General features: G+C 47.5%; 1 protein-coding gene across 2 annotated transcripts; it reads left to right on the top strand.

Moving 5' to 3' along the window:
* The first annotated feature begins 771 nt into the window (after positions 1–771).
* On the top strand, positions 772–18,210 carry UTP25 (UTP25 small subunit processome component). Of its 2 annotated transcripts, none has more exons than XM_081121558.1 (12): positions 772–995; positions 1,715–1,754; positions 2,397–2,643; positions 4,304–4,492; positions 4,825–4,913; positions 6,042–6,452; positions 8,054–8,273; positions 10,137–10,339; positions 11,769–11,951; positions 12,077–12,189; positions 12,915–13,160; positions 17,601–18,210. In XM_081121558.1, exons 1-12 carry the CDS (start codon positions 889–891, stop codon positions 17,842–17,844), a joined length of 2,292 nt encoding a protein of 763 aa, XP_080977684.1. In that variant the 5' UTR covers positions 772–888; the 3' UTR covers positions 17,845–18,210. The 2 variants fall into 2 exon arrangements, with proteins under 2 accessions (XP_080977684.1, XP_080977683.1); XM_081121557.1 differs by having other exon boundaries at positions 2,397–2,649.
* The last annotated feature ends 9,030 nt before the right edge of the window (positions 18,211–27,240 follow it).

Raw genomic sequence — 27,240 nt, 5'->3', positions numbered from 1 at the left:
TATTTACATTAAAACTCACCGATTTTAAATGTACAGTGTCACTAATTTCAGGTAATTGTACACAAAGCGTAACTACTACACCGATCAAGATATAAACCAGTTGCTCCATCTTAAAACGTTTTCCATCCCCAGAGTTGATTCCTGAGACAGGTCACTGAGTTCTGCTTCCTCTGCCATCTGGCTCCCTGGGTGATTTTAGGAAAGTCGCTTTACCTCTCTGGGTGTGTTTCTGCTCTTGTAACAGGAACCATGGAGGAAGAGATTTGTTTCTAGGGGCTCTGCAAAACTTTCAGAAAGTGAGGGGTGGGGTCAGGGTGGGAACCTCAGCCTGGCGGCTCCCTTCTGGACAGAGCACGCGTAGGTCATGGGTAAAAGCCTGCGGTCACATGAGAAAGACTTGGGTTTCCATCCCCCCTCTTGCTAGCGTGTGGCCTTTCCTAAGCGTCGGTTTCCTCGTCTGCAGGATCAGGCTCATTAAGAAGTTCTCATTGCGCCGTGTCGTGGGGATGAGTCAGACGCGCGGGCACCCTCCCATGTTGGCTGGTATTTTTATTACGGTGCCATACAGCCATCTCCGCTACTGCCTGTTGGCGCAGGATGATGCCCACCCGTTTACCCAGCCCTGGCAGCCCCAAGCCCCGCTGCCAAGGTCTAGCTCCAGCAAACGGGCACACGCGCCTGTGTTTCTAAAGGGCCTCGCTAGGGGGCAGAGTCGGCACCCGCGATTCCTAACGCCTGTCGTACACGCGCGACGTAAAGCGGGTCCGCTTTATGGCAACCTGCTTCCGCCGTAAAGCGCCGCCGGCGAGCCCCACGCCGGTGGGTGGAAGGGACCACTTCCCGGTGGGCTGAGCGGGTCTTGAAGGCGGACAAGCTTGAGCGTTCGCGATGGGCAAACGCGGGAGCCGCAGCCAGAGCCAGCTGCTCAGCACCCTGACGAAAAAGCAGAAGAAGCACCTTCGGGACTTCGGCGAGGAGCATCCCTTCTACGACAGGTACGGCGGGCGCGCGGGCCGGCGTCTCTCCCCCGGCGGGGCGCGCGGGTGCCGGGCTGGGCCCGCCGGTCTCCGCGGGCTGGTGAGCGGGCTGCTCCCGCCCCTGCCCGCGCCTCCCGGGCCCCGCCGTGCTCAGGTCGGGCCCGAGACGCGCTCTCCGGGGCCTCCCTACCTGCAGCCGAGCCCGTCGCTTTTCGCCGGACCGCGCTCCCGCTGCGTCGGCTGGGTTTTGTGTGGTCGGAGCTGTTTCTAGAGTGATTTGGTTTTAAAGAATCGCTTGGGGCCTTCGACGGCCCCGCGCTGTCCAGTTACAACGAGGAAGCGGACGCGCGGGTGGTCGTGGGCCCCTCTGTAAGGGCCCAGGCGCGGGTACGGCCTTCGCGCGCCTCCCGCCCCCAGGGCCCCGGTGACTCCCGGGGATGCTCTGGCTGAGAAGTTCGCTGGGAACAGTGAGCCCGACGGCTTTGATTGGCCGGATGTAGCCGTGTTTGGGGTGGGAGCGTGTCACGTGGCCCCGCGAACTTTCCATTGGTCAGTTGTCTGTTGGCTCCAAATCCTACAGCCTCTGTTCGCAGGGCGAGCGTCGTTTTCACACGACTCTAGTTATGATGTGATGATCACGGTGCACGCTGCCGTTTTTAAATGTATAGTTGTGTCGTTAGGACATTTTCCTAATTGCTACATACTTACAAAGTTAAACGTTACCCGTTTCTTCTCAGGGTTTCCAGAAAGGAAGCAAAACCACAGATCTGCGCACTGGTAAATGCTTCATTCCTTCTTTGTAAGAGTTGGTTCTGGGTGGGTGCTTTTAAAACTATGTATAATAATCACGTTTGGCTACATTTCCACTCTTGCTGATTTTAGTAACACTGTGGTAACTGCGGTGAGATCAGCCTGTTAGAACCTTAAGGATGCTTCCCAGCCCGCATTCTTTGGTTGTCATTTTCCGGTTGCCTCTTTAAATGGGCCAACTGTCTGACAAACAGGTTAGATCTCCTTACAGCCTAAAGCTTTATGTCAGCTTTCTTCCCGTGTGGGAACGTTAGCAGTTCAAAGAAGGTGAAGAGCTGCCAGGGTCTTAGCGAGATTAACTGTTTTAAGAACAGGGGTGGGCAAAAGTAGGTTGACAGCTGTTCCTAGGGAAAAATATATAATACGAGAATAAAAAATAATACAAGATTAAGCTCTTTTCACGTACTCACAACTGTAAACCTGCTTTTGCTCACCCCTGTACATATTGGTGGTGGACTCGCTTGAATAATTACGATTGGGTCTTTGCAGAAAGGCTAAGTTTTATTTGGGAAAGTCCGAGCCTGTTACGCTGTCGGCCTGATGGTAGTCATGGGGTAGCAGTGAGAACAATATCATTTTGTTTTTACAAGTCCCATTTTTCTTTTTTAGTCAGAGAGTTCAGATTCTTCAGACTCTGCAAGTGAAGCAGAGGATGAACCGGAGCAAGTTTCTGGGTACCACAGACTACTCGCCACATTGAAGAATGTTTCTGAGGAAGAGGAGGAGGAGGAGGAAGAGGAGGAGGAGGAGGAGGAGGAAGGTGCCCTAGATGAGGCAGAAGTGAGCAGCGAAGACGGTGGCAGCGAGGTCAGTGCAGAGGAGGTGGCCGCAGCAGAGTCTGCAGAGAAGCAGGAGAGTAAGTGTCCCCCGTGTGGGCTCGTCACCTGTACCAGGACCACGGGCACATCGCCCCGTGGGCACAGTGCCTGGTACTGGGAGTTGGATGGAAGCACGTGGGTCCAAAGCAGAGATTCCTAACCTTGTTGGCCTCAGTGATGCTTTCACGAGTCTGATGAAAACATAGGACCTTCTTGCCAGAAAAGTGCAGAAATAACGTCAGACTTCATCAAAGTTTCTCTGAATCAGAGGAAAGAGAACATAATTCTGTTTTTGAGATGGTCTCAGTTTATTTAGAGAGATTACTGTTCCTCAGGGAAACCTAGTTTAATGGAAAATAGACACAAATATACATATTTTTTCAATAAGCAGGGTTTTATGGAGCAGCCGGACATAAGGTGGTGAAGAGATGCCGAGCCAGGGCGAACAAGGGATTTACATGCAATAAAGTGAACCCATTTTAAGTATATAGTTCAATGAATTTTGACAGACTCAGAATGTATACACCTGTGTTATTACCACCACAGTGAAGATACAGGACATTTCTAATAACTCTAAAAAGTCCCTTCTTGTCCTTTTACAGCCAGTTTCCCATCCCTGGCATCAGGCAACCACTGACCTGCTTTCTTTTGCGATAGATTAGTTCTGCCTGTTTTAGAAGCTTATATACATGGAAGCATACAGTATGTAGCCTTTTGTGTCTGGCTTCTCTGGCTCCTCACTTTGTGATTCACCCATGTTGTTCACCTATTAGTAATTCATTACTTTTTATTGCTGGAGTAGTAGTTCATTGTCTGAATATATCCGGCTGACTTTCTATATCTCACTATCTTAATGCCTACTTTCCTCACAGTGCATTTGGTTCTGTACTTTAAGGTGCTGCGCACCATTCTTAGTGTTTTAATTCATTAGTTTTATTAGGATAAAGATTCATTGCCTCAGACTTAGGGGTTCTTTTGTTTTGTTTCGTTTTGTTTCATTTTTCTTTCCTGTTTTGGATTTTTCAAAATGCAGTATTGTGGGGTTTTTTGGTTTTGTTTTTTAATTATGAAAGTAATATATGTCTGCTGTAAAAATTCAAGAAAGTAGTATAGTTAACCTATATCCCCTCCATACTACCTAGAGATAAACACGTTTAACATTTTATAAAACCTTCCAGACTGCTTTTTTATGGATATATGTGTAAGTACGAGTATGTACATATGTTTGTGTGTATGTGTATAATCGTCTCGTACGTTTCTGTTACTTAAGTTTTTCTTTAATAATATACCAGGGATCTTTTTCCATGTGTGTGACTGGATTCACATTAGCTTCTTAATTGGATAGCGTTCCACTGTAAATGATATGTGGTAACTTAATTACCCCATTGATAGAAAATGATGGAATCATTTTTCCCATTTATTTCTCATAATAAAGCCCCGTACTGCTTTGCCTATCTTCATGTACATCTTAGTGTACTTTGTCTAGTTATCACCTTAGAACAAGTTCCTAGAAGTAGAACTGGGTCAACAGTCAAGCTTGATTTTGAAATTTGTTTTCCACCTAAATGTGCGTCAAAGTAAATGATGGCAGCAGATATCAGTGTTGATACAGGCTAAGGAATTAGATTTTATTTGTCAGCAGATGTATAATTGTATTTATGATTGAATAATTTTACAAAATGTTTCTCAAAATTGGAGGTAAGGTCTTACCTGCTGACCCTGAGGAAGAAGATGGGGATGGGCTACCTGGCCCATCACAGCAAGAACCCCCCGAGGAGTTCACAGATACAAAGCATGAGTCCCTCTTCAGCCTGGAAACCAATTTTCTCGAAGAGGAGAGTGGAGGCAGCTGTTCTCTGAAAGCATCACAAGATCAGAATTCATCAGGTGCTTCATGCAGGGATTGTAGGCTGATACATGCTGATCTTGTTATTGGGGTGAGCAGCTAGATAGGGAGCTAGGAAGAAACGCCTCTCAAAGGTGTTTTGTGCTTTTCAGTGGTATGGGGAGTTGGGAGGTTGGGGGGTGGGAGGCAGTTTGTGAGGAGAACAAACAGCTTTAGGAAAGTGGACCCGTCAGGAACTGTCCAGCTCTGGACTGGGAGAGAGGATGGGGAAAGTAGAGGGGGAAAGGGTGAGGGACAGCATGTCATTCACGGGAAAACCAGACATGCCTGCCATTTTCTCCAGGTGTTCTAACATTCTTTATTTCTGAATTAGATCCATTTCTACAACATGTGAACAAAGAACTGAAAGAAAAAGAAATTCAGGTCGTTGCCACAAATCCCAAAACTACCCATGAGCTAAAAGTAAGTGTCGCTTAGTCATCTGAGTCACAAGGGAGGAAAGCTCTCAGTAAAGCAATGGTGTTGGGTTTTAGCAGTCTCCCCAAATACAGGATATGCACCGGCGGGCGATGGATGGCTTAAGGAGGAGCGGGGCACAGGGAGGCTGAACGAGCCTAGTGGAGCACAGATGTAGCTAGAAAAGGCTCTGAGAAGCTGGAGTGTGGGAGCCAGAAAAGGTAGGAGTGTTTTGGAGACAGTACACCGGGGTTTAGACTAACATCTGCAAGGGGCTGTTACCATGACCTATGGCAAGTTAATCTACCTTGTTGATCTTTTCAGTTCTCCTCTGTTAGAGGGAGACAGCAATGCATACCTCAAAATAAAGTAATTCAGTAAAACAGTAGCTCCTGTTGTTGTTGATTTGTTTGAAATATCAGATAATGGTTCACAACTAAATTACTCAAACATGGAGCAGTTTTTGCTTTGTTTTTAAATTTTTCACCCATTGATGCTGTTCATGAGAGTTGGTCATACTTTTTTAATTGAAATTTTTGTTGAGATAATAATTATAGATGCAGTTGTAATAAACAATGCAAAGATGTCCCTATGTCCTTTGCCCTGTTTTCCCCAATGGTAACATCTTGCAGAACAATGTTATAATATCACAGCCAGAAAGTTGACATTGATACAGTCTCCCTGTCTTACATTTCCCCAATTTTGCTCCTACTCAGTGTGTGTTTAGTTCTGTACTGTTTTGTCCCATGTGTGGGTTCCCCTTCCCACCACCATTTTCAGAATGTGGAACATTCCAGCACCATGAAGATCCCTCCTGTTTCCCTTGCCCTTCTATAAGCACGCCCACCTCCCTTACCCCATTCCTAATCCATGGTAACCACTAATCTTTTCCATTGCTATAATTTTGTCCTTTCAAAAGTGTTTGAAAAAGTGTCTGAATCATATAACCTCTCTGAACCTCAGCATTTCCTGACCTGTAAGAAGAGCATTATAGTATTAACCTTGCAGGGTTGTTGTGAGATTAAATGAGGTGACTGTAGGTCACGAGAGGTCTCGGTAAATTAGAAAGTACTGTGTGAATATGAGGTATTACAAATCATTTCTAACATAGCTCTTGATCTGTCTCTCCCCTAGTGGCCCATCCTGGGTCAGCTTGTTTTTTCATCCAAGTTTCAGAAGTCGGGAGCATTTAAACCCCCAAAGGACCTGGACCTAAAGGCACTTCATCTCCAGAAGCCTCTGGAATCCACCTGGACCAAGACCAACAGCCAGTTTCTCTCTGGCCACCCCAAATCAAGTAGCCCCTTCACACCCCTCCAGAAAGAGCTCTTCTTAGTTATGAATTCGTACCAGGACTTGTTCTACCCAGAAAGGACCGCCCTGAAGAATGGGGAGGAGATCCGCCACGTGTACTGCCTGCACGCACTAAACCACGTCCTCAAGGCCAACGCCCAGGTGCTCAGCAACAACGGCCGACGCCGAAGCCAGAAACTTGGGGTGGGGGACGATGATGCCTTCCGGGACCAGGGGCTAACAAGGCCCAAGGTGAGTGGCAGCAGCTTTGCCATCAAGGAGGCGGCAGGGCCCTGCCATCTAGGTGCCTGACATTTACTGAGTAGCCAGGTATTTTAGTGATTAGAATAATGAGTGGATCCAACAGCCAGGTAGTGTCAGAGCGGAGCTCTGTGGACTTTTTAACAGTGGCTCTAACTGGAAACTTGTGAGTAGGAGGCACCTCCATGATAATTCTCCTTCAAGATAAACCCTGAACGTGCATAAATAACATCCCAGTATAATCTCTTCTTTAGGATTGTAGAGCTGGGTAGGACCTTAATGAGCCTCTTGTTTAATCCCTACATGTTACAGCTCTGGACAGACACCCAGGTTTGTAGGGGCCTTGCTGAAGAGAACCAGGACAGGAGTAGCAGAGATGGATGAGAACCGGAGGTTCTCTTCACTAAGCCACAGAAATATGTCAACCTTGGAAAAGAAAAATCCCTGTTTTTCATTGTATGGTTCTTGCTGCTTAAAGTGGTGATTCCATTTACTTGGGCTCATAAGCCTAAGCTCCAGTGGATTTAGGGCTGCGATAGAAAATGCCTTTTAGTTCTGTCTGCACTTTTCAGTTAATACTTACGTGGCTCTTAGAGTTTCGTAGTCCAACCCCCTTGTTTGATCTCTGGGGAAGCCGAAGCCGGGACACTTACATAGTGTCACGTTACAGCCGGGACAGTAACTCGGCCCTCTTCACTCAACACATGGATCCATCGTCCCTGCATTGAATCTCTGCCCCCCTCTGGCCATGCTGGTTGTCATTCGGAGAAACTACCTCAGAGTCCTGAACATCAGGATTATGAGATTATCTGTTTCCATTTAGAATTGCAAAAAAGAATGAGAGACAGGTTACCCAGGAAGCACATTTATCATACAGTGAATTACATGATCTGATTGGGTTATTTCCACTGGTTGTATTGTTTACAAAAAGGTGGTTAGACATTATTTATTTATGAAGCATCTTCTGTTTTTCCCCTTAACAGTTGTAACTTTAAGTGTTTTAGGAAATGTTTGGAAAAACTACGGCCTATATTTCCCATTAAAATAGGATATTATTTCACAAATGTTTTGTCATCGTATCTGAAAAATGTTCTATAGAATGTGTTAGAAAAGTAGTGATGCATTAGCTCTTTTCCTTACCAGCTTTATTCTCTATTGCATCTAATTCGTTTTTTATTTGGGACATATTTGTTCCTTGGGTCTTATGTATAAAAATACTGTACTAAGTTTTGTAGGAGACAGAAGTGAGTCTCATTCCTTGCCCTCAGAGAGCTTATGTGTTTATGTCCTTGGGTTTTTGCTAGTGGATTCCTGTTAAAGGCATTGACTTAACCTAAAAGGTATTCCCAAATTCCACTTGAGAATTGCTTCCCTTGGAGCCATGAGATTAAATCCACAGGGCTGGTGCTGTGGATATGACGGGTGCTCAGCTTCTACCCCTGAGCCAGGTTCTGTGCAAAGGGCTCGACACAGGTATGGTCCCTGGCTGGGGCCACTGCTGTGCAGAGGGTGCTTTAGCAGCACGTCCTCAGCAGGCTCACCCTGAGCTGCCCTTCCTTCCCCTTCCGGTGGCTGCATGGCTCCCTGCGCAGGTGCTGATAGTGGTCCCGTTCCGGGAAGCTGCTCTGCGGGTGGTACAGCTCTTCATCAGCCTCCTTGAGGGCGACAGCAAGAAGAAAATAATTGTGAGCAACAAGAAGAGGTTTAACGGAGAGTATGGCTCGGATCCCGAGGAGAGACCACCCAACCTTAAGAGGCCTGAGGATTACGAAGCCGTGTTTGTCGGCAACATCGATGACCACTTCAGGATCGGTAATTTCTCCTTGTCAAAACTGAGGCCCTGAGGGCCCTGCAGTGTGAGGGTCACATAGCTGGAGGCAGAAGCCTGGAATTAGGCATCTTGCAGTGGGTCACTCGGCCTCCTGACAGAACCAGAGTGCATATGAGATGACATTTTTTTTTTTTAAATATATCTATTGATTTCAGAGAGAGGAAGGGAGAGAGAGAGAGAGATAGAAACATCAATGATGAGAGAGTCATTGATCGGCTGCCCCCTGCATGCCCCTGACTAGGGATCGAGCCCGCAACCTGGGCATGTGCCCTGACCGGGAATCAAACCCTGATCGCCTGGATCCTAGGTCAATGCTCAACTGCTGAGCCACGCCTGGCCGGGCCATGTGAGACATCTTGTTGGCCAGGGTGGAGAGTCTTGCTGAGGCTGATGCAGTAGATACTTGGCTAATGGGGTGGAGCATCTCTGAAGGCTCAGATAAAAGGCACACGCACGTTATAATAGAAATGTCTCAGCACACACATAGCTGTATCACATAGTTAATGCTGCCAGAGTTCTCAGGGAGCTGGAAGGGATGGGCTGAGGGGTCAGTCTGGGGAGGCTGAATAAATTGAGCATCTGCACAGTAGTGGACCTGCCCCCTGCCTGCCACACAGATGCCCACCCCTGAGCTAACACCACACAGGACTCACTGACTCCCACTCAGCCTTCATGCTTTTGCTTGTCTCATTCAGCTCCCACGTACTTGGCTGGCTGTACATTGATAGAGTGAAGTTCTTGGAAAATGTTCATTAGTCACATATGCTCATTCATAAAACATTTATTAAGCATCTCCTGTGTGCCAGGCACTGTTAAGAAGCCGGGGATTTAGAAATAAAAATTATGATGCCTGCTGTTAAGGAAGTCCAGCCTCATGGGAAAACAGACGGTACAGAATGATAATTTACAATCAGAGGTGGCAGTGGGTGTTCTGGGAGCATTTAAAACAATCTCCTTACCCAGCATGGGCCCAGGGTGGTTAGGGAAGGCCTCCTGGTGGAGGTGTTGTCTGTACTAAGTTGAAGCCTGAGTAGGATTTACCAGTTACAAGTGGGGGTGGTCAGAGTGGAGGAAAATGTTTGGGACAGGAAACTGCACTTCCAGAGGCCTCAGGGTGAATAAGCTGGGGCCTGGCCTAAAACTCACACAGACTTCTGCATGGCAGGGTGCAAGGGTACAAGAGCCCATGTTCCGCTTTAAACGGGTAGGTGTCCAGCGAGCTGCTGACAAATGTGCGGAGCTGGGAAAAGATGTCAGCTAGAAATATAAATTGGCGTGAAGGTGATGTTAAAACCATGCTTAGTGCATAAATTTACCCAGAGCTTTATGTAGAGTGAAAGTAGAGGGTGAATCCAGGGATTCGTTGGTTTGGATCTGGAACAATTGCCAACAGCCAGGTCAGTGATAGACACAGAAGTGCTGGAAATCACCGGTGAGGAAAAGAACATGTCAGGGAGGGTGTGCTCAAGGTGCTGCTTGTGCATCCATGACAAACACTAATGCGCCATTGAATTGGTGGCTGAGAGCTACTGGTGACCTTCGCAAGAGCCATTGCAGTGACTCCTGAACATCAGAGGCCAGGCGCGGTGCATTGAGGAGTGAATGCGAGGTGTCAGAATAGAGACAGTTTTCCAGAGAAGTTTGACAGTGAAGGAAAGGAAGAGTGGGAGCTTGAAGGGACCCCAAGTGCACGGGAGGGATGATGATTTTAATAAGTCAGTTTGAGCATGATTCTATGCTAAAGGGAACAATCTAGAAGGTGTGAGGGTGGGGGTGCTTTCGGGGGTGAAGCTAAGTCTGGGCAGTGGTGAATGAACTGATGTGTACTTGGCTGTTTTGCGTAGGAGTGGCAATACTCCAGAGGAGCATCCGGCTCTACGCCCCCTTTTACTCCTCGGACATCCTCATTGCCTCCCCTTTGGGCTTGAGGACCATCATTGGCGCAGAAGGGGAGAGGAAGAGAGACTTTGACTTTTTGTCTTCTATCGAGCTGCTCATCATTGATCAAGCTGACATTTACCTGATGCAGAACTGGGAGCATGTCCTGGTAATGCCGCTCATTCTCATTGGAGGGACAGGAAGCTCTGGCTTAAGTCCTACAGGGTTGTTTAAGTCAGGATTAAAATGCAGGTAGTTTGGAAACAGGGAAGTAGTCCATATTTTCTAAATTGAAATGAAAAAGTTTGTCCCCTCTTCTATCTCCAGATTGGCCAATAAACTAGCCAAAGAGAGAAAAATTCTTTTTTTTTTTTTCCATTTGACTTTTTAAATTTTTTTTTTTTTAGTTTTAAATTTATCTTTATTGTTGAAAGTATTACAGATGTCCCCTTTTTCCCCCATTGACAACCCTTCTACCCCACCCCTACCCCCACCCCCGGCCTTCACCACACTGTTGTCTGTGTCCATGGGTTATGCATTTATGCATATAAATTCTTTGGTTAATCCCCCCCCCCAGCCTACCCATCCCCCCACCCACCCAAGACAAAAATTCTTGTCAATATTTTCAAATCTCCAGAAAAGATTTCTTCCCCTGAAAGGCCACTTCTACTAATGGACCAGTTTAGTGTGGTTGGTTAGTTTGCTGCTTGGTTCCTCCCCACTAGAAATGTCTGTACCTGACATAGTTCCTCTTACAATTTATGCTTATTCTTTGGGTCTTTCGTGGAGATGGGAAAACATTGCTCATGATTCTTAACATGAGATCTTGTTTTGCAGAGAGATGCAGGATGTGTGTGTCCTCCTACTATAATTTGTGCTGTAATTTTTATTTCTCCCTCTCCACATACTCTGTGGCAGTGTCAATTTTGGGATTAAAAACCTGTGCTTTGGAATAATCTTTATCACAGAAATGTAAGATTTTTTTTTTAAGGCATATGAGAACTTACCTTTTCCACAATCCCAGGGCTTGCAGGAAGTTTGGTATAAATAAAGGGGTAACTTATTTCTAAAGTAGAGCATAACTTTATAGTACTCACTACCCTTCAACATATATTACAAACTAAACATATAATTAAAATAGAAAAGACATGTTCATGCTTGTCATCGTCTTTAATTTGGGGAAAAGGCATGTGTAGCGGGTCTGGGAACCTCCTGATATGTTGAGAACATGTCATTGAAGGACAGCAGCTCTGTTTTCCATGTCCTTTCCTCCCTTCCAAGTATGGGACTGAAGAACTGTAGAGTGACCGGGGGCATTTCAGAAGTTCCTTTTAAAGGAATGTTTCTCTGGGTACCATTTTGATCCCCTCCGAAAGGTCCGTGAAGTGCCCAGTCTTGGCTTACTTTCTTGTTGGGGTTCTCCTGACTGTGGGCAAGTCACTCACTCCCCTGAGCCTCGGGTTTTTTTGTAATTTGGGAGATGATACTACGCACTTTATCCGTGGGGTGAAGTAAGGTGACAGACTTGTAAAATGTGTAGCGGTGCCCAGTTGGTAATGCTCAAAAAATATTAATGGTAGTGTTGTTTCTGCTGAAAGCATTTGATGAACCACATGAACCTACTGCCCTTGGACTCACATGGGGTGGACTTTTCTCGAGTGCGGATGTGGAGCCTCAATAATTGGTCCAAGTACTATCGCCAGACGCTGCTGTTTGGGGCCCTGCAGGATGCCCAGATCAACTCCGTGTTCAACAAGTACTGCTTCAACGTGCAAGGCCAGGTGCGTTCTCTCCTCTGGAGCTTCATGAAACTGTATTGTTTGGGTCGTGAGGAGGAAGGGGCGGAGAGCATTTGCTCAGTAATGGGGACAGCTCGCCACCTAATGCTCTCATTGACTCCTGGCAGGTGGCCGTGAGGAACGTCCCGATGACAGGCTCTATCAGTCATGTGCTGGTGCAGCTCCCACATGTCTTCCAGAGGATGGAAGCCGAAAACCTAACTTCAGTGATTGACACCAGGTACCTGTCCCTCCCAGTCCTGTCAGACACCTGAGGACAGGGATTTGATTTTGGCATACCAATTTACAACTGGATGCCATTCTGGTTTTATAGATTCCCATTTACCTAATGAGATGAGATCATTGATCCCAATCATGCCATTGTCAGAGGAGGAAACTGAAGCCCAGACAGAAATGGTGCTTTGGCCTGGTTCTCATAGTTAGTTAGTGGCAGGGTTAATATGATAAATCAGGGCCCTTTCCCCTAGACTGGCTTAATACTGCAAAGTATGCAATGTCAGCAACTTAATTGTAAGCCCTTTAGGACGAGAACTATTTTTCTGATTCTCTCTGTAATTTCCCCATCATCTTATTGTGTTTAGTCAGGGGCCCCATGGTAGCACAGTGATGTTTAGCATGTGGGAGGTGTTCACCAATTATTTATTGACTGATGACATAATGAATGAATGAGTGAATGTGTGATATCATTGGGTACTTTCTAGAATAATTTTCTGGGATAATTAGCATTCCATCTATTCTGTATGATGAATGATGTTAGCACTTATTGATTTGATGTGCTTATCAAGTTTTATTCTTACGTAGTCACTTTGTGATGAGGTGAGCCATACTGGCCTCTTTGGGGGAAGTAGAGGGAGATTGTGACTTGCCCAGGGTCACTGAGTTTAGTAGTGACGCTACGAGCTTAACTCTAGACCATTGACTTTGCCCTTTGCCTTTCCCAATCAGGTTTAACTTTTTCGTGAACAAGATTTTGCCTCAGTATCGTGATGCAGTCATGTCTCACACGCTCATCTATGTCCCCTCGTACTTTGACTTTGTGCGTCTCCGAAATTACTTCAAGAAGGAGGACCTGAACTTCACCCACATCTGCGAGTACACCCAGAAGTCTGGTATCTCCAGGGCCCGACACTTCTTCCTTCAAGGGGAGAAGCAGTTTCTGCTCCTCACAGAGCGCTTCCATTTCTACAAAAGGTAAAGTGGTGCCGGGTTCCAAGCGTCGTTTCTGAGTGGAGGGGTGGTGGGCCTAATGCAGAGCAAATCCTGGCCTGCTCTGAGCACACGGCACAGGCACACGGTAGGCTTCGCGCCATTACAAGGTCTTCCCCCCCTCTGCCTCCTGCAGGGAATCCAGAGTTTGGGCGCTGGCAGACCCTTCTTGGTTGGTTGGTTTCCTCTCAAAATGAGCATTGCTGGGAAAGGCTATGGAGATAAATGAGTGACTGTAACATAACCGTGTAGATCCGGAGTGTGTCCATTCATACTCGGGACTTTCTGTAGCTGTGGTCATACACCTCAAGAAAGACAGAGCTGAACAACTCTTAGCTGGGACAACACAGTGGATACAGGAAGGGGAGGAACCTGTCATAAAGGCACAGACACAAAGTTGGGGGCTGTGTCATCTGTGGAGATCGAAGCAGAGCTCAGTGTCAGTGTGAGTAAGCTTGGGTGTGTCCTGAGCACTTAGGCATGCGATTACTTCCTCACCTGTGAGAACCTGGACCGGGGGCCCTTGATGTTTGCAGTGGCAAAAGGGAGGGGCTTAGAGTTGAATATGTAAGGGTTTCAGCCTTTGGTTAGCTTCCCCCCCATGTGATTTTGATAAAATAAGTCAGCCTGGCCTTTTTTTTAAATTCTAATGAGAGTGTTGGTAATATTGAGCCTTCGGTTACTATTTGGGATAGTTGGAGCCCTTTGTTCCCCTAGTTTTGCTAATTCTCTCTGCTGCCAAATGAAAAAGCCGTTTGAACCCTCACCTTGAGAGAGATGGAAATTGCGTCCTATTACCACTTCCATCCTGATTCACAGTAACGACCAGTGAATTTAAGTTCTGGCTGTCCTGTTTTATTAACTCTTAGTCATATATACCAACAAGGAGCATGCTTTCTCAGAGAAACCTTCCAGGCTTTGGAGCATATCGGATGGTGCGTCTTGCATTGCATTGCCTATATACTGATATTAGGGTGGTGCTCCCCAGACATGCTCTTGTTACCAAGGTGGGAAGGAGGAGCCCAGCAGCTTTCTGGGCAGAGTGGGCTGCTCTGACATGACCCCTCTAGGTATTCTGCTGACAAGGTGATCCGTGAGTGGAGAGTTGAGAAATGACTACACTGGTGTTTCGTGGGCTCCATCCAACAGACAAGGCTGCTGGCCAAAGAGTGCTAATGAATGCCTGCTTGTTGGCATTATTTGCTTTGTTCCAGCAAGTTGTTTTCATTCATGTTGGAGAGTGGTATTTGGGGGAGCTTGTACTCAGCAGGTCTTAAGAGCCCATAGGTTTCTATCAGCTTGACAGATGAAAGCAAGCCCTTGCAGTGAAGTAGGAAGGTTGGAAAACTTCCCAGTGTGACTGTCTTAGCAAGTGTGGATTAAGCTGGGATGAGGCCTGCTCTCAAAAAGCAGCTTTCTAAGGAGAGGGCATGACGTCCTACCTAAGAGAGAGGAGCCCTTCCTCTTTAGTAGGCAGGACAGTCCCCTATCTCACACTGGTCATTTATTTACCAAACTGTTTTTGCTTGCAAAGTCATTATGAAGACAGACCTAGCATGCCCTAGCATGTGCCATTTGCTTTATACCCTGGACCTGGTTAATAGGTGTACCCGTGTTGAAGATGAACGGAAAAATGTGCTTCAGAGTTCTGTAGCTGCTAATTATCTTGGGGTTTCCATCTATAGAATTTTTTGCTTGAGAGATCACCAAGGTGATGATGGATGTTTTGATCTGTAATGCCTTTGTGATTTGATCTTTTATTTGACCTTGGGGAAAGTACATGCATTTAAAACTTTACTGTCCAACACTGAAATTCTGTATTTATGTTCTCTATGGAAGTAGGCAGTGTTAGAAATAATACAATTGCTTTTATGAGCTAGCAAAAAATTTTCAATCTGAAGGTGTGTTTTCTTTGAGGGAGATGAAACTAGTAGAGTCTTCGACTTGGATAGGCATTTGGTCAAGAGGGCTCTCCACAGGAGAGGGAGGTTCACAGCTCTTTCCTGAGCATTATCTGTGGGTTCCACAGCAGGGAGGGTCATCAACCAGGGGGCAAGTCAGAAACTCTGGAGGTGGGATTCCTGGAGTTGGGAACGGCTGCTGGGGTGGTTCTGAGTAACCCCTGCTCCTATATGAGAATCCCAGTCCTAGAATTAGTAGACCTGTTCTCTATAGACCGTTTGGAGGAGCCAGCCAATAGCCCAGCCGGCAGTCAGGTCTTCTTGCTGACCTCCCCCAACAAGCATATAGCTTCTGAAAACAAGAGCATTCTTTCATCTAACCACAACACCGTCATCAGACCACTTGGCATTGCTACAGGAATATCATCTAATGTGTGGTATATTCAGATGTTCCTGGTTGTCCACAGAATGACCATTGAAGCTGTTTCCCCCCACCTAGATTCAGTTAAGGCTCCTACATTGCATTTGGTTAACATGTTTCTTTTATGTATCTTAGTTCTCAAGCAGGGACAGTTTTGCTCCTTAGGTGACATTTGGCAATATCTGGAGACATTTCTGGCTATCACAGCTGGAGGGTGATTCTGGTGGTCTAGTGGTTTGAGTGAGTCAAGCGTGGATGCTGCTAAACGTTCTGCGGCGCACAGGACAGCGCAGGACAGTCACCACAACAAAGGATTGTCTGGCTCAAAAATGTCAGTAGCGCCAAGATAAAGAAACCATGATCTAAAATAATTCTCTTACTTTTTTTTTTCATGACATTGACATTTTTTGAACAGTCCAATCCAGTTTCTTATAGAAAGTCCCACGGTCTCAATTTGTCTAATTGTTTTCTTATTTAAATCAGTGGTTCCCAAACTTTGCTGTACATTAGAATCCCCTTGCAGCTTTTACAATGCCCAGGTTGTACCTCAATACCAGTTAAATCGCAGTGCCTGGGGAAGGGGACCAATCATAGATATTTAAAAAACGACCAGGTGATTCAACATCCAGCAAAGTTTGGGGACCACTGATTTAGGGTTAACATTTTTTGGTAAGAATTCTACATGGAGGATGTTTCCTGCTTCACACTGCTTCCTGCCTACCTTCTTGGCAGCTGTCCTTTTCCTGTTGGTGTCTGCCAAATGTGAAATAGTTCTCATGTCCTCTCCAGAGGGGCTTGTCACTCTGGAATACGGTCACTGGTGGCCTGAAGCTGGCCTATCCTGGCTCTTAAGACCTGGTTGCATGTCTCTTCTGACTCCAAGTTCAGCAACGTGACGTTGGTAGCTTGAAATAGGCCACGATGGGAGTATTTACACCACAGGAGTTGGCAGATGCATCAGATCAGCACTCTCCCTCCCCAGCACCCCATTGAATCAGTTCACCTGCTTACCTCGTAACATCAGCTGTCTATGCTCAAGGAAAGAAATGCTTTCGCATGTCATCTGGGTTTTCTTGTTAGCATGGGAGCAATGTTCTCTTGAGTTTTCTACATACTAGCTGAAGTAGAGCTTAATGTTTGTTTTGTTTGTTTTAATAACTAGCGTGGCAGAACAGCTTACTCAAGTTCATTAGCCATTAGAATTCCTTTAGGGAAAGGTGATGTTGAAAGGTGAACCAAGGAATGGATTGCAGTTACAGTTTGAAAGAGTAGGGTCTCCAGAGAGATCAGGATCAGCCATGGAATAAAAAGGCAAGGAAATCTAATCCTCTGTGAATAAAATAAAATTCCCAGGGAAGCGTATAACATTAGCAATGTATGAGAGAGTTTAACAGGAAAAATCAGAACTTTGTTAACATATAAAATCTTTCGTTATGGGACCCCAGAGGGAATGATTGACCTTCACCCAAACCATACGGTGAGTCCCTAGGTTCCACCCCCTCCCACCACAACCACCACTGTGCAACTCTGTGCAGCAGGGAAAGAACTGCATAGGCTATTAAACTAATTGCTTTCCCATAATGCCTAATGGGTCCTCAGGCAGGATTTTGTAAATGGATGAACTTGGGACATCTGCCGTGGAGTTCACATGTCTATAGAGTGACAAGAAAAGACTAATGGGAAAGCATTTACAGTTTATTTTATGTGCTGGCTCTGACCTCATCCTCATTACAGAGCAGTCTGTTTGGCCTGCTTATGACAAGGATCATGTTAAACTGCAAGTGCTGCTTTGTAAGTTTTCTCTGACAGACTGCTAATCCTAAGTCTGCTCTATTCTCCACCCTACCTCAGTCTGCCCAGAGCAGGCTCAAGACGTGCAATTTATTTTAGCACTCCCTTAAGCCAAATATTAGGAATTCGAATATTTTATCACAAAAATAAGCCTGTCAAGCTCTAATGAGAGTTACCTCCAGTGTGTTATTTGTGCCATTGTCTCCCCTTGAGCACAAAGCACAGGAGTGAACTGCACCCCTGCAGATCTCTCGGGTAGCTTTCCCAGACGTTTTCTCAAGTAGACATGGCCTCTCTTTCCCCTTCTAACAGGTACACTATAAAAGGCATCAGGAACCTGATTTTCTACGAACTGCCAACATATCCCCACTTCTATAGTGAAGTCTGTAACATGCTGAGAGCCACCAGCACAGGAGAGGAAGCCGCCTGGACCTGCACTGTCCTCTACTCCAAGTATGATGCCCAGAGGTTGGCTGCGGTGGTTGGTGTGGAGCGGGCTGCACAAATGCTACAGTCCAAGAAGAACGTCCACCTCTTCATCACCGGAGAAAGATGAGAGCTTGTTGGGCAGAAAATGGTATTTGGCATGATACGTAGGCCTAATTCTGTGCCACTTGGACTGAATCCTGGCCACTTGTACAGAAGAACTGTTTGCTACAGGGAAGGAGCACCAGGCAGCACGTCTGATACTCTCTTTTTTCAGGTCATATGTCCCTGGAAAGTTCAATGTAAACCAAATTTTGGTAACTCCCATCTTTCAGAGGTCAGGGGGAGCTAATGGGAGGGACTCTGAGGAGTTGATAAAGGAAACTGCTACTTGTGAATCTTTGTGAGACATAAATTCTTTTATTGTGACTTTACCTCTAATTTAGTACACTTAGTAAATTCGTTCAGATTTGCCTATTTCTGTTTGACACTTCAAGTACGGTGTACATGTCATTGCTTGCGAGACCTGGTAATGAGAAATTGGAAGACTTCTTGCTGCTGAATATCATCTTAATTTTGGATTGCACAGGTTTTTTGTGGGTTTTTTGTTTGTTTTTTTATAAAGATTTTTAAAAATTGATTTTTAGAGAGAGAAGAAGGTAGAGGGAGGGAGAGGGAGAGAAACATCTGTATGAGAGGGAGACATCAATCGGCTGCCTCCTGCGTGCACCCTACTGGGGATCGAGCCTGCAACCTGGACCAGGAATCAAACTGCAACCTTTTTGTGCATGAGAGGACACCCAACCAATGAGCCACACCAGCCAGAGCTGGATTGCACAGGTTTTGTAGAACTGTTATTTCTCCCCAACCAAAGGTTTTATAACTGCAAATATTCTATTTTAATTCAACCTAGAAGAGTTCATTCATTCACTGATTTTTTTAAAACTCACAATAGTAAGTGACTTAGTTAAAATATGCACTTAAAATGTTATATAAAATAACAATTTCTGTTGTTTCAAGAAATAATTTTGTGAAACTCTTGATGTTGAAATATCCATCTTCATCATCACCATCTTCATCATTGCTGTAGTCACTTTTTAAGTCGTATAACAGATAAAAAGGAAGTGGCACTTTTTGAAATATTTTCAGACAGAAAGTTAAAAATACAGAACCGGAACCATTTGAGAGTAAGTTGCCAACTTGATGGGCCTGTCACTCCTTGAAAACCACCCAAGGACATTTTTCTGTGTAACCACAAAACAACCATCAAATCAGGAAATTGCTGTCACTACCGTATTACCATCTAATCCTTGGACCCCATCCTGGTTTGCCAGTTGTCCCAATAGTGACCTTCATAGGAAAGGGTGCAGTTCAGAATTGCATCCTGCTTTTAGTTACCCTGTCTCTGCAGTGTCCTTTATTCTGTAACTGTACCTCCGCTTTCAGTGGCTTTCTTGACCTTGACCCTTTTGAAGATTACAGGCCAGTTATTTTGGGTGTTTCCCTGTGATTAGGTTTAACTTAGGCATCTTTGGCAGGAATAGCACAGGAGCAGTGCTGTGTCCTCACCAGTCTCGTCTCATCAGGTGGAGCACGATCTCCGGAGTCTCATCACTGAGGACACTACCTGACCACTTGCTTCAGGGGGTGTTTGCCAGTAGAACTGTTTTCCACTGTAGAATCATTTTCCCCCATACTTATTAATTTGTATCAGTATAGACCTGTAGTTTCATCTTTCATTCATTGGGTTATGATCCATTACTATCATTATTTCTTTAGATGTTTAGATGGTCTCAGGGCGAGCAGCCCACTCCTGTGACTTTTTGACATGACCCCCTTATACTTGGGCATTTCTTTATTTTCTGGCACAGTGAGACACTACAAGTCTGTCTACTGTTTTTCCTACTCCAGCCCTACAGTGGAAAATTATTTTAAAGTTAAGATTTGAGTGCTGGGTGTGCTCAACACTGTTGTGGGGCCACTGGTCCCAGGTCTCAGTGGTCAGAGCTTGGGAATCCTTGCATGTGTGTGCATGTACACACACACACGTGCATACAGCGTCTACATTTATTTCTGTATCTGTATCCTGAAAGCCAGGAAGCCATACCCTGCCACCGATTCCAGTCTGACACCACAGGGCTCCTTTTTCGTTTCTCCCTTTTCATATCTGTACCTCCCTCAGCTGGTGACACATGTGGCTTCCATTGTCCTCAGGGGAACAACCCTTAATAGCTACATATTTTCTTCTTCTTGGACACACTTAAAAATTTCTTATCAAAAACAAAATCACTTTTGGGCCTTCCTGCTGTTTCAATACGCATTTTTATTTCTTTTCTTAACATGGAAAGTAGAACTGTTTATTCCCTATATAGGTGGGTTCCTAAAGTTGCAAAGTAGGTAACAGTCTTAAGCCCACTGAACTCATGCCAAGAAGAACATTTTATACCCATAGAGGGCCCTGTGTTTACTGGCATATTGGTGGCGCTATTTACCATCGAGCTTGTGTATGGTGAGAAAAGAAATGCGTTTATTTGCCTAGTTCAGAGATACAAGGAAGAAGGAATGCTGATTACCCCGTCTCCTATTTCCATATTCTTTCCCCTGTGGATTGTAGCTAACCTCCTGGCTTTCATTATCAGCATTCACAAGACTCCCAAATCTCCAGCTCCTCTGGACCTCCGCTCACCTATGGGCTCAGATTTCAAGTCCATGGTGTAGCCTGGGGAATTCGTGTTTTAGTGAGTGTCCATGGTGATTTAATGCCGGCTTGTAGCCAGCCAACTGCTTCTTGCCTTCAGAAAACACTGAGGACTTCAAGTGTGAACAAAGTATTCCTTTTGTTCTTGGCTCGGCACCTGGGAAAGAAGGGGAGCTCAGCAGGTGGTCCTGGCTCCTGAGTTGAGCCTCTGGAATGGTTTCCTTAAAAGGATGCCCTAGCATCAGGTCTCTTGCACACACAAAATAAGGGAGAGAAGAGTCTCCTGGATTGCGGATAATAACGCCTGAGCTAGAATTACATGCTGTCTTGATATTTCTCAGCAAGGCTTCTTTGCAGCAACTGGCTAGATGGTGCCTGGGAAGATGTGGAATTATAAGGCAGGAGGAGGAACTCATCCAAAAAGTAAGACTTTTAAACTTGTTTCCCCTTCCCCATAGTAATAACTAGCTTAGCACTTTTCTTTTTGCAGGGAAAGAAGCTTTGAATCATGAATGCTTCCTACAGCTGGCTGCACCATGTGCAATATTCAGAAAACAAGAGCTAGCTAATCATAGAGAACCAGCAGCAGCTAAACAGCCCTCTGCTGGCTCCCAAAGGCTTATAATTGGTTGCAGATGGCCCCGGTGGGATGGGGAGTGTGTCCCTGCTGACTCCTCACACCCCAGTGGGCCAAGGCGGGCTCACGAAGGCTCTCAGCCCCGATTGTGCCCTCGTAGGGGCAAGAAGCCAGGCTGCCAAGGGGTTCAGGGAAGGCAGGCGGTGCGAGAGCCTGCTGGCTGCCTTCTGCCCAGTTTCCCCAAGGCCACAGGAGCAGGTCTTCAGGCAGCAGAGTTTAGATTTGACGAGTCTTGGGTCTCGCCACTGCAGAAGGCCTGGGGTGAGGGAGCGAGTTGCAAGTTCTTAATAATTATCTGAAGAGCCTCACTGGGCAACTGCAGGTGGCCATGAGGTGCGGAAGCTTCGGGAAGAGGAATGTAGTGGAAATGCACAGACCGCTCCTGTCGGGAGCATCCTCCAAGGGCAGGGCCTTCACAACCTGCCCACCCTCTCCTTCCACCGTCTCCTTCCAGTCTCCCGGCTTCTCTCTCGTTAAAGGCGTCATGGCAGTGATCTTCATTACCACACGTCTGCTCCAGGCTTCTCATGAAACAAGCTTTTCTGGGAGCCTAGCTAAACAGAATTCTAAGCAAACTTCAGTCAGCTATTAATTGCAGAGCCAGTGCATTGGGAGTGGGCACACAGGTAACCCACAACGGATGGAGCTTTTGGAAGATGAAAGAGAGAGGATAGCTCACTCTTCCCTCTGGGCCTAGACCTTCCCTCCCAGGTGAATCCCACATGTTCAGCCGACAGGGGAAAGTGTGTTCCTTTCCAAAAACTTGCATTTCTTCTTCCTACACAGTGTGCTCTAACCAGAGCTGCGATCAAGTCTGCATTTTATGTCCCGCTTCTGGAGCTGAACACACGTTCCTGTTCGCTCTCCCAGGTTTGCTCTGTGTGTTTCCCGTGCATGAGGACTTTCCTGTCTTCACCATGGGAAGGAGTAGCCTCTGCTCCCATTGCGTGTGCTCCTGTGTACTTCCAGGGTTTCCCTGCACCGCTGGCCACGTTGTCATTACTTCCATGGGAGCTGAGGGCATGAGAAGGAACCGCTCCAGGCTTTCACTTTTTAAAAATGCGCTGGCTCCTCTCCAGAGGAGTCGGACTGAGATCTGATTGCCACAGGGCTCGTCCCCCTGCCCAGGGAAAGCCGAGCCTGCCCTGCTGGGCAGCTCCACCCAGGGGCCACCCCCCCGCCGGAGAAACCCCTGCACCTGCTCGTCTTCCTGATGGCCCCCACCATCAGGGGAGGGGTGACACACCCCTGGGCTGCTCCTGGTCCAGCTGCCATGGTCTTCAGCCTTGGGCTTCTGCAGCTGGCCGTGCCCGGTGGGACCTGTAGCCTCGCTGGCAGAGAACGGGAAGGAAGGAGTCTGCTGCTTGGCTGACTTGAAAGCTGCACTGATTTCCCACCAGTCTGTTGTCCCAACAGAGCCGCACCAGAGCTGGCTACCTCTTGCCCACCCAGGGAGTGACACGGAGCCCAGTGTCCTGCAGCCCTTGTCCTCCCTGCCCTCACTGCCCTGACTCCCTCCGCAGAGATGGCCCTGCACTTGCGGCTGGTGGTGTCCACAGATGTGCATGGGCTTCTGCTCGGTGTTCTCCATCATTTTTCAAAGCTGGCGCTGAGCCGGGAGATGGGACCCACATCACCACGGACGTGCTGCAGGTCCTCCTGGCCACTTCTCAGCTTTGTGGTCTTTATGAAGCAGGGAGTAATCCCCACTCTGCTGCCGGGGCCCGGGAGGGAGTGCAGGAGGCTGCTCTAGTCGGCCTCGTGTTCACCTCCTTCCCCCCTACAGAGCACTGGGTGAGACACCCCCCCCCCCCACCCCCACTAACAGGTCACATTTCCCAGAGCTCCTTACAGTGCGGTGTGGCCAGGGAAGGGCACGCTCCCCACTGGGCAGGCTTTGGGGAGCGCTCTGCAGTTCAGGAACACCCTTTCCCGCTTGCTCTTCCCCTTTGCCGGCTGAGGCTCCTGAGATCGCAAGTTCTGTGCACAGATGCGGAGCAGAAAGTGAGAGGAGCCCGGTTTCTGATCACATCTGGGGCTGCCACACTGGTCCCACCGGCCTCCCTTTGCACTCATGTGGAAACCAACCCCCTAATCTGTTTAATTCACGGAGGCCAGGCCTCTACCGTTCGCCATTCCTCACTGATACAGAAGAGACAGGAGCAGAAAAAGAATTGGCAAGAAAACAGACTTCAACTCCGGAAGCTGGCGACCACCTGTTTTTCATCTCTTTGGGTGTTTTTCATCTCATTTTGCTTTGAAATATGGGTCACATGGCAGATTGGATCCAAATGAGGAAATGGATCAGGATCCCCAGCTGGGTAGGAACTGAGAGGTCTTGTGATCCCATCCGCCACGTGACCCATGTGTCTCCCGTCCGGCAGTCTCCAGCCTCTGCTTGAATGCTCCCGAGGATGAGGCACTCACTCGGGCTCTTTTCATCAGCTCTGACCGTTAGAGACTTTATAAAACTTCCACCCACCAGAAAGTCATGGCACATCAACTGTTGATTTGGATTATTCTTGCTTATAAGCCGCATTCTTTTCAAGTGAATAAAAGTGAGGTTTTTGAGAGAGAGTGCTTGGGAAAATAGCTGTGGGGATTTTTCTCAGCAAATTCCAGCTCTTGGGGAAGAAGTGTGACATTTTATGAGTTATAAACACCAGGTGGCGCCGTGAACAAGACCAGTAGCCGGCTCCCCTCTCCCCTCCTCTGGCTGCCCTGCGCCGCTGCTGTCCAGGTCTCTCTCTCTCCCCAACACATAGGAAATGTAGAAATTCAAATACAAAATCTGTGGTACAATTTAAATTGTTTATAGGTTAATACCTTATAAAAAAAATGATTCCACAGATGGTGCATTTATTTCAGGAAAGTTTTTGTAGAGCAGCGAATGCCGTTTTAGGAAATAGAAAGTCTCACGTAGATGCAGTGTATAATTAAACTCACGAATAACTTCTAAAATTAACGTTTCTAACACAAACCCAAAAGTATAACTTTCTGAATAACTTCTCTTGGAGATACCACCAAATTTGTATATATGAAGCCCAAGCCAAATGGTCCCCTGGCTCCCCTTCACCAGGCCGTGGCGACACCTTCCCTGCAGAGAGGAGATTGGCCACAGTGACAGAATTCTGGATGCTCGCCTGAACCTTCACTCTGGAGGAGCCCGAGCTTACCTTGCAGGGACGGAAGTTCTCTCTTTGGGTACTTGCCTAGCCTCTCGCCCCTCCACCTCTCCCAGGCCTAGCTTGTCACTCAGTTCCTTCTTGAGACTGCTCACTTCTTCACCTTCGCCGGGCCAGATGTCCTAGCACTTCCTGCCTCTTTGGTCCCCCTCTGGAGAGCAGTATTTGCCAGGCCAAAAGACAGCAGGAGGTCACGGGGAAAGACTTACTGAACACCTACTATGGGCCAGGAGCTGTCCTGGGTGCTTTACCTGCATCATCTCACAACAACCTTAAATGCAATATCCATCATCATTTTGCAGGAGAAACAGATGCTCAGAGAAACAAGGTGATTCTCCCAAAGTTAAATAGTTAGTGGCCAAGGCCACATGCCAGGACCGGCAGCTTGCATGGACGTGGATCTGCTTGGGGATTTCTCCCTCTCATTTCCAGTCAGCTTCATCAGCGTGGCGCCTCTTAAGCATGAGCTCCCCTCTCCACTTAGTCTAGGCCTTGACTAGCCTCCTTCTGACTTTGGGAGCCTGATGGCCTAGACTTTGATCCCAGCTTTACCTTTTACTGAGCCGTGTGACCTTGGGCAGGTCGCTTGCCTTTGCCTTACCCCGGTTTGCTTGTTTGTAAGGTAGAGATGATGTCTTTCTTGGGGCGTGGCATTGTTAAGAATGAAATGAAACCACATACATACTTGTAGAGCTCATAAGAGCTCTCTCCTCTCCCTTTCCCGTGCATGTCCATCGACTTGATCATTCTACAAATACGTGCTGAGCACCCACGACGTGCCAGGAATTCTTTTGGGCACTTAGGACCCAGCAGTGAATGAGGCAGACGTGCTTCTACACTCGGGGAGTTACGGTGCAGCTGGAATGGGGAGACGGAAAGTAAACAATGAGAAGCTAGATAAAAATATAATTTCAGATGGTGCTAAACGCTGGAAGAGAATGAGGCAGGGTCAGTGGAGGGAGACCTTTGCCACCCTGCTTCCTGTGCATGGAGCGCCTGGGCACCACGTCCACCTGCCGACCCTCGCTCATCTCTCCAGGCCCCTTCCGATGACCATCTCTGTGAAATCATCACAGTTTATTATCAAGTTTAATCATGCCCCGTCTACACTTTCCCACTGGCTGTCTAAATCTGCCTGCGAGGCTGAGGACACTCTCTCTCTTCATTGTTACATTCTCCAAACCACTGTGCACCCTCAAGTCAGACTCCTTGGATACGCTGAAGAGGAAAACTGATACTATCACCTTGAGCAGCTACCTGATGTGCTGGTTCGCAAGAGGCAAATCCTCGGGGTGGGCATGGAATGGACAGGGTGCAGGGGTGCAGTTGGGGGGGGGGGAGGAGAAGGGATAGGTGTCCTGGAACCTCTACAGGGGCCAAAGGGACAAATTTCCAAACAAATGACAAAATGAAACCACACTGTGTGAGTGTGCGTGTTAGAGGCGGGGCTGAAGGCTGATAGAAGGGGAAAGCCTACGTTTTCTAGCAGGTGGGATAGTGGTTTTCTTTTTCTTAAAAAGCCCAAGGCCTCCTGTGGGGGGCTGGATTTCTAGGAGCCTCTGGAGTGCAGGCATTGCGCATCGAGGCACCGTGGCCCTCAAGTCCACCTGGCCCTCACGGCTCCGGCGAGCCCTCAGCCCCCTGCCCACCGCTGCTCCAGCACCACAGGGTCAGGGGCACCTCTTTGATTAGGTCCTCGGAGTGTGAGTGCAGCTTCTCCCAGGTCCTGATCCCTTCCCAGAAAGTAGTCACCCTGCACCCCGGAATTGGAGCTTTTGACATTTTTTTCCTTTCTATCTCCAGCCACATGGGGTGAGGAGGTGTTGACAGGAAGAGGAACGGATGCGCAACACCTGCCACCAAGGCCTTGCCAGGCCCGCGGGTGGGCAGGGCCATCCTCCGAGTTTGTTCCGTCTGATACACCGGAGGCGAAGGCGCAGCCTAGCTGCTCCGACTTAGCTGCCCTGGCTGAAGAAGCAGCTTGAGGCTCTTGGGCTCAGAAACGAATTTCACTCGGCAACCACCATTCCTGGGGTTCGCCACAGGAATCTGAACTCAGGGGAGATGCCGGCTGAGTTCTGTTCTTGCTCCTGCCCTCACAGAATTCCAGCTGCACCGGGACGGGAGCCTGGCTCCGAGGGTGACGAGAGGGACAGCTTCCTCACGCTCCCTTGAGACAAAGCAGGCTGGCCCACGGAGAAACCCATCTTTGCTCTGTTTCGATTGCTATAGATGCTCCTGCAAATTCCCACCGGAAAGCTAACCAGTCCCTTGTGTTTCCTGGCCTTGGGATCTCTGCTGGGAGGACTGAAGCAGCATTTCCCAGGCCAGGAGAACCCTGTTGGCTTGTCCCGGGGGCGGAGGACATTGAGACCAGGTTTGGAGGGGAACATGCAGAAGCAGCCAGAGAAGAAAGCGCTCTGGGGGCTTCTTCCGACTGGAGGGGTATTGCAAACCCCGCTCCACCCAACACGCACACCTGTCCGCGCCCAAGCAAAGCAACACAAGCAGCACATCTGCTCCCTTTCAGAGTCCACACAGGCCCCAACGAGGAGCAGGGCCGCAGAGACCAGAGTGACGGGAGCCCGGACCAGAGGCGTCCCTAAGTGCTGTAGACTCTCTAAGATCCCCGGGACCTTTGCACAGATCTGGAAGGGGGAGCCCCAGCTGTGACTTAGACTGAGTTTCTAGTCAATCAGGAAGGATGAAGGTCAGGGCAGATTACGTTTGTTTTAAAGAAATAAAATGAAATATGATATTGCTCATACTCCAAAATTTTATGGAGCAGAGTGTATACTTGCATCAAAGTATTAGGACAGCACCCCATCTCCTCTTCCTGTGAGTAAACTATAGGGCAGAGCCGGGAAGCAAAACCCCAAGTGGGACTCCAGCAGCCCTAGTCCCAGCTTTCTAAAGAGAACGGGGTGGGGGGAGAATTAGGTTCGAGTTAAAGGAGAAAGGGGGGCAGCAGGCATTCCAGGATGGGTAGTGGGCTAGTTTGCCCAG

This window comes from Miniopterus schreibersii, assembly GCF_964146895.1.
Source record: "Miniopterus schreibersii genome assembly, chromosome: 19".
Classification (NCBI taxonomy): Eukaryota; Metazoa; Chordata; class Mammalia; order Chiroptera; family Miniopteridae; genus Miniopterus; species Miniopterus schreibersii.
This window is presented reverse-complemented; position numbering and strand designations above follow the sequence as displayed.

Bases quoted from the DNA above. Each gene is read 5' to 3' on its own strand.
- UTP25 (XM_081121557.1), top strand. From the start codon at position 889: ATGGGCAAACGCGGGAGCCGCAGCCAGAGCCAGCTGCTCAGCACCCTG. The intron at 4,914-6,041 runs GTAAGTGTCGCT...TCTCTCCCCTAG, and splicing joins AAACTACCCATGAGCTAAAA to TGGCCCATCCTGGGTCAGCT. The intron at 12,190-12,914 runs GTACCTGTCCCT...TTTCCCAATCAG, and splicing joins ACTTCAGTGATTGACACCAG to GTTTAACTTTTTCGTGAACA.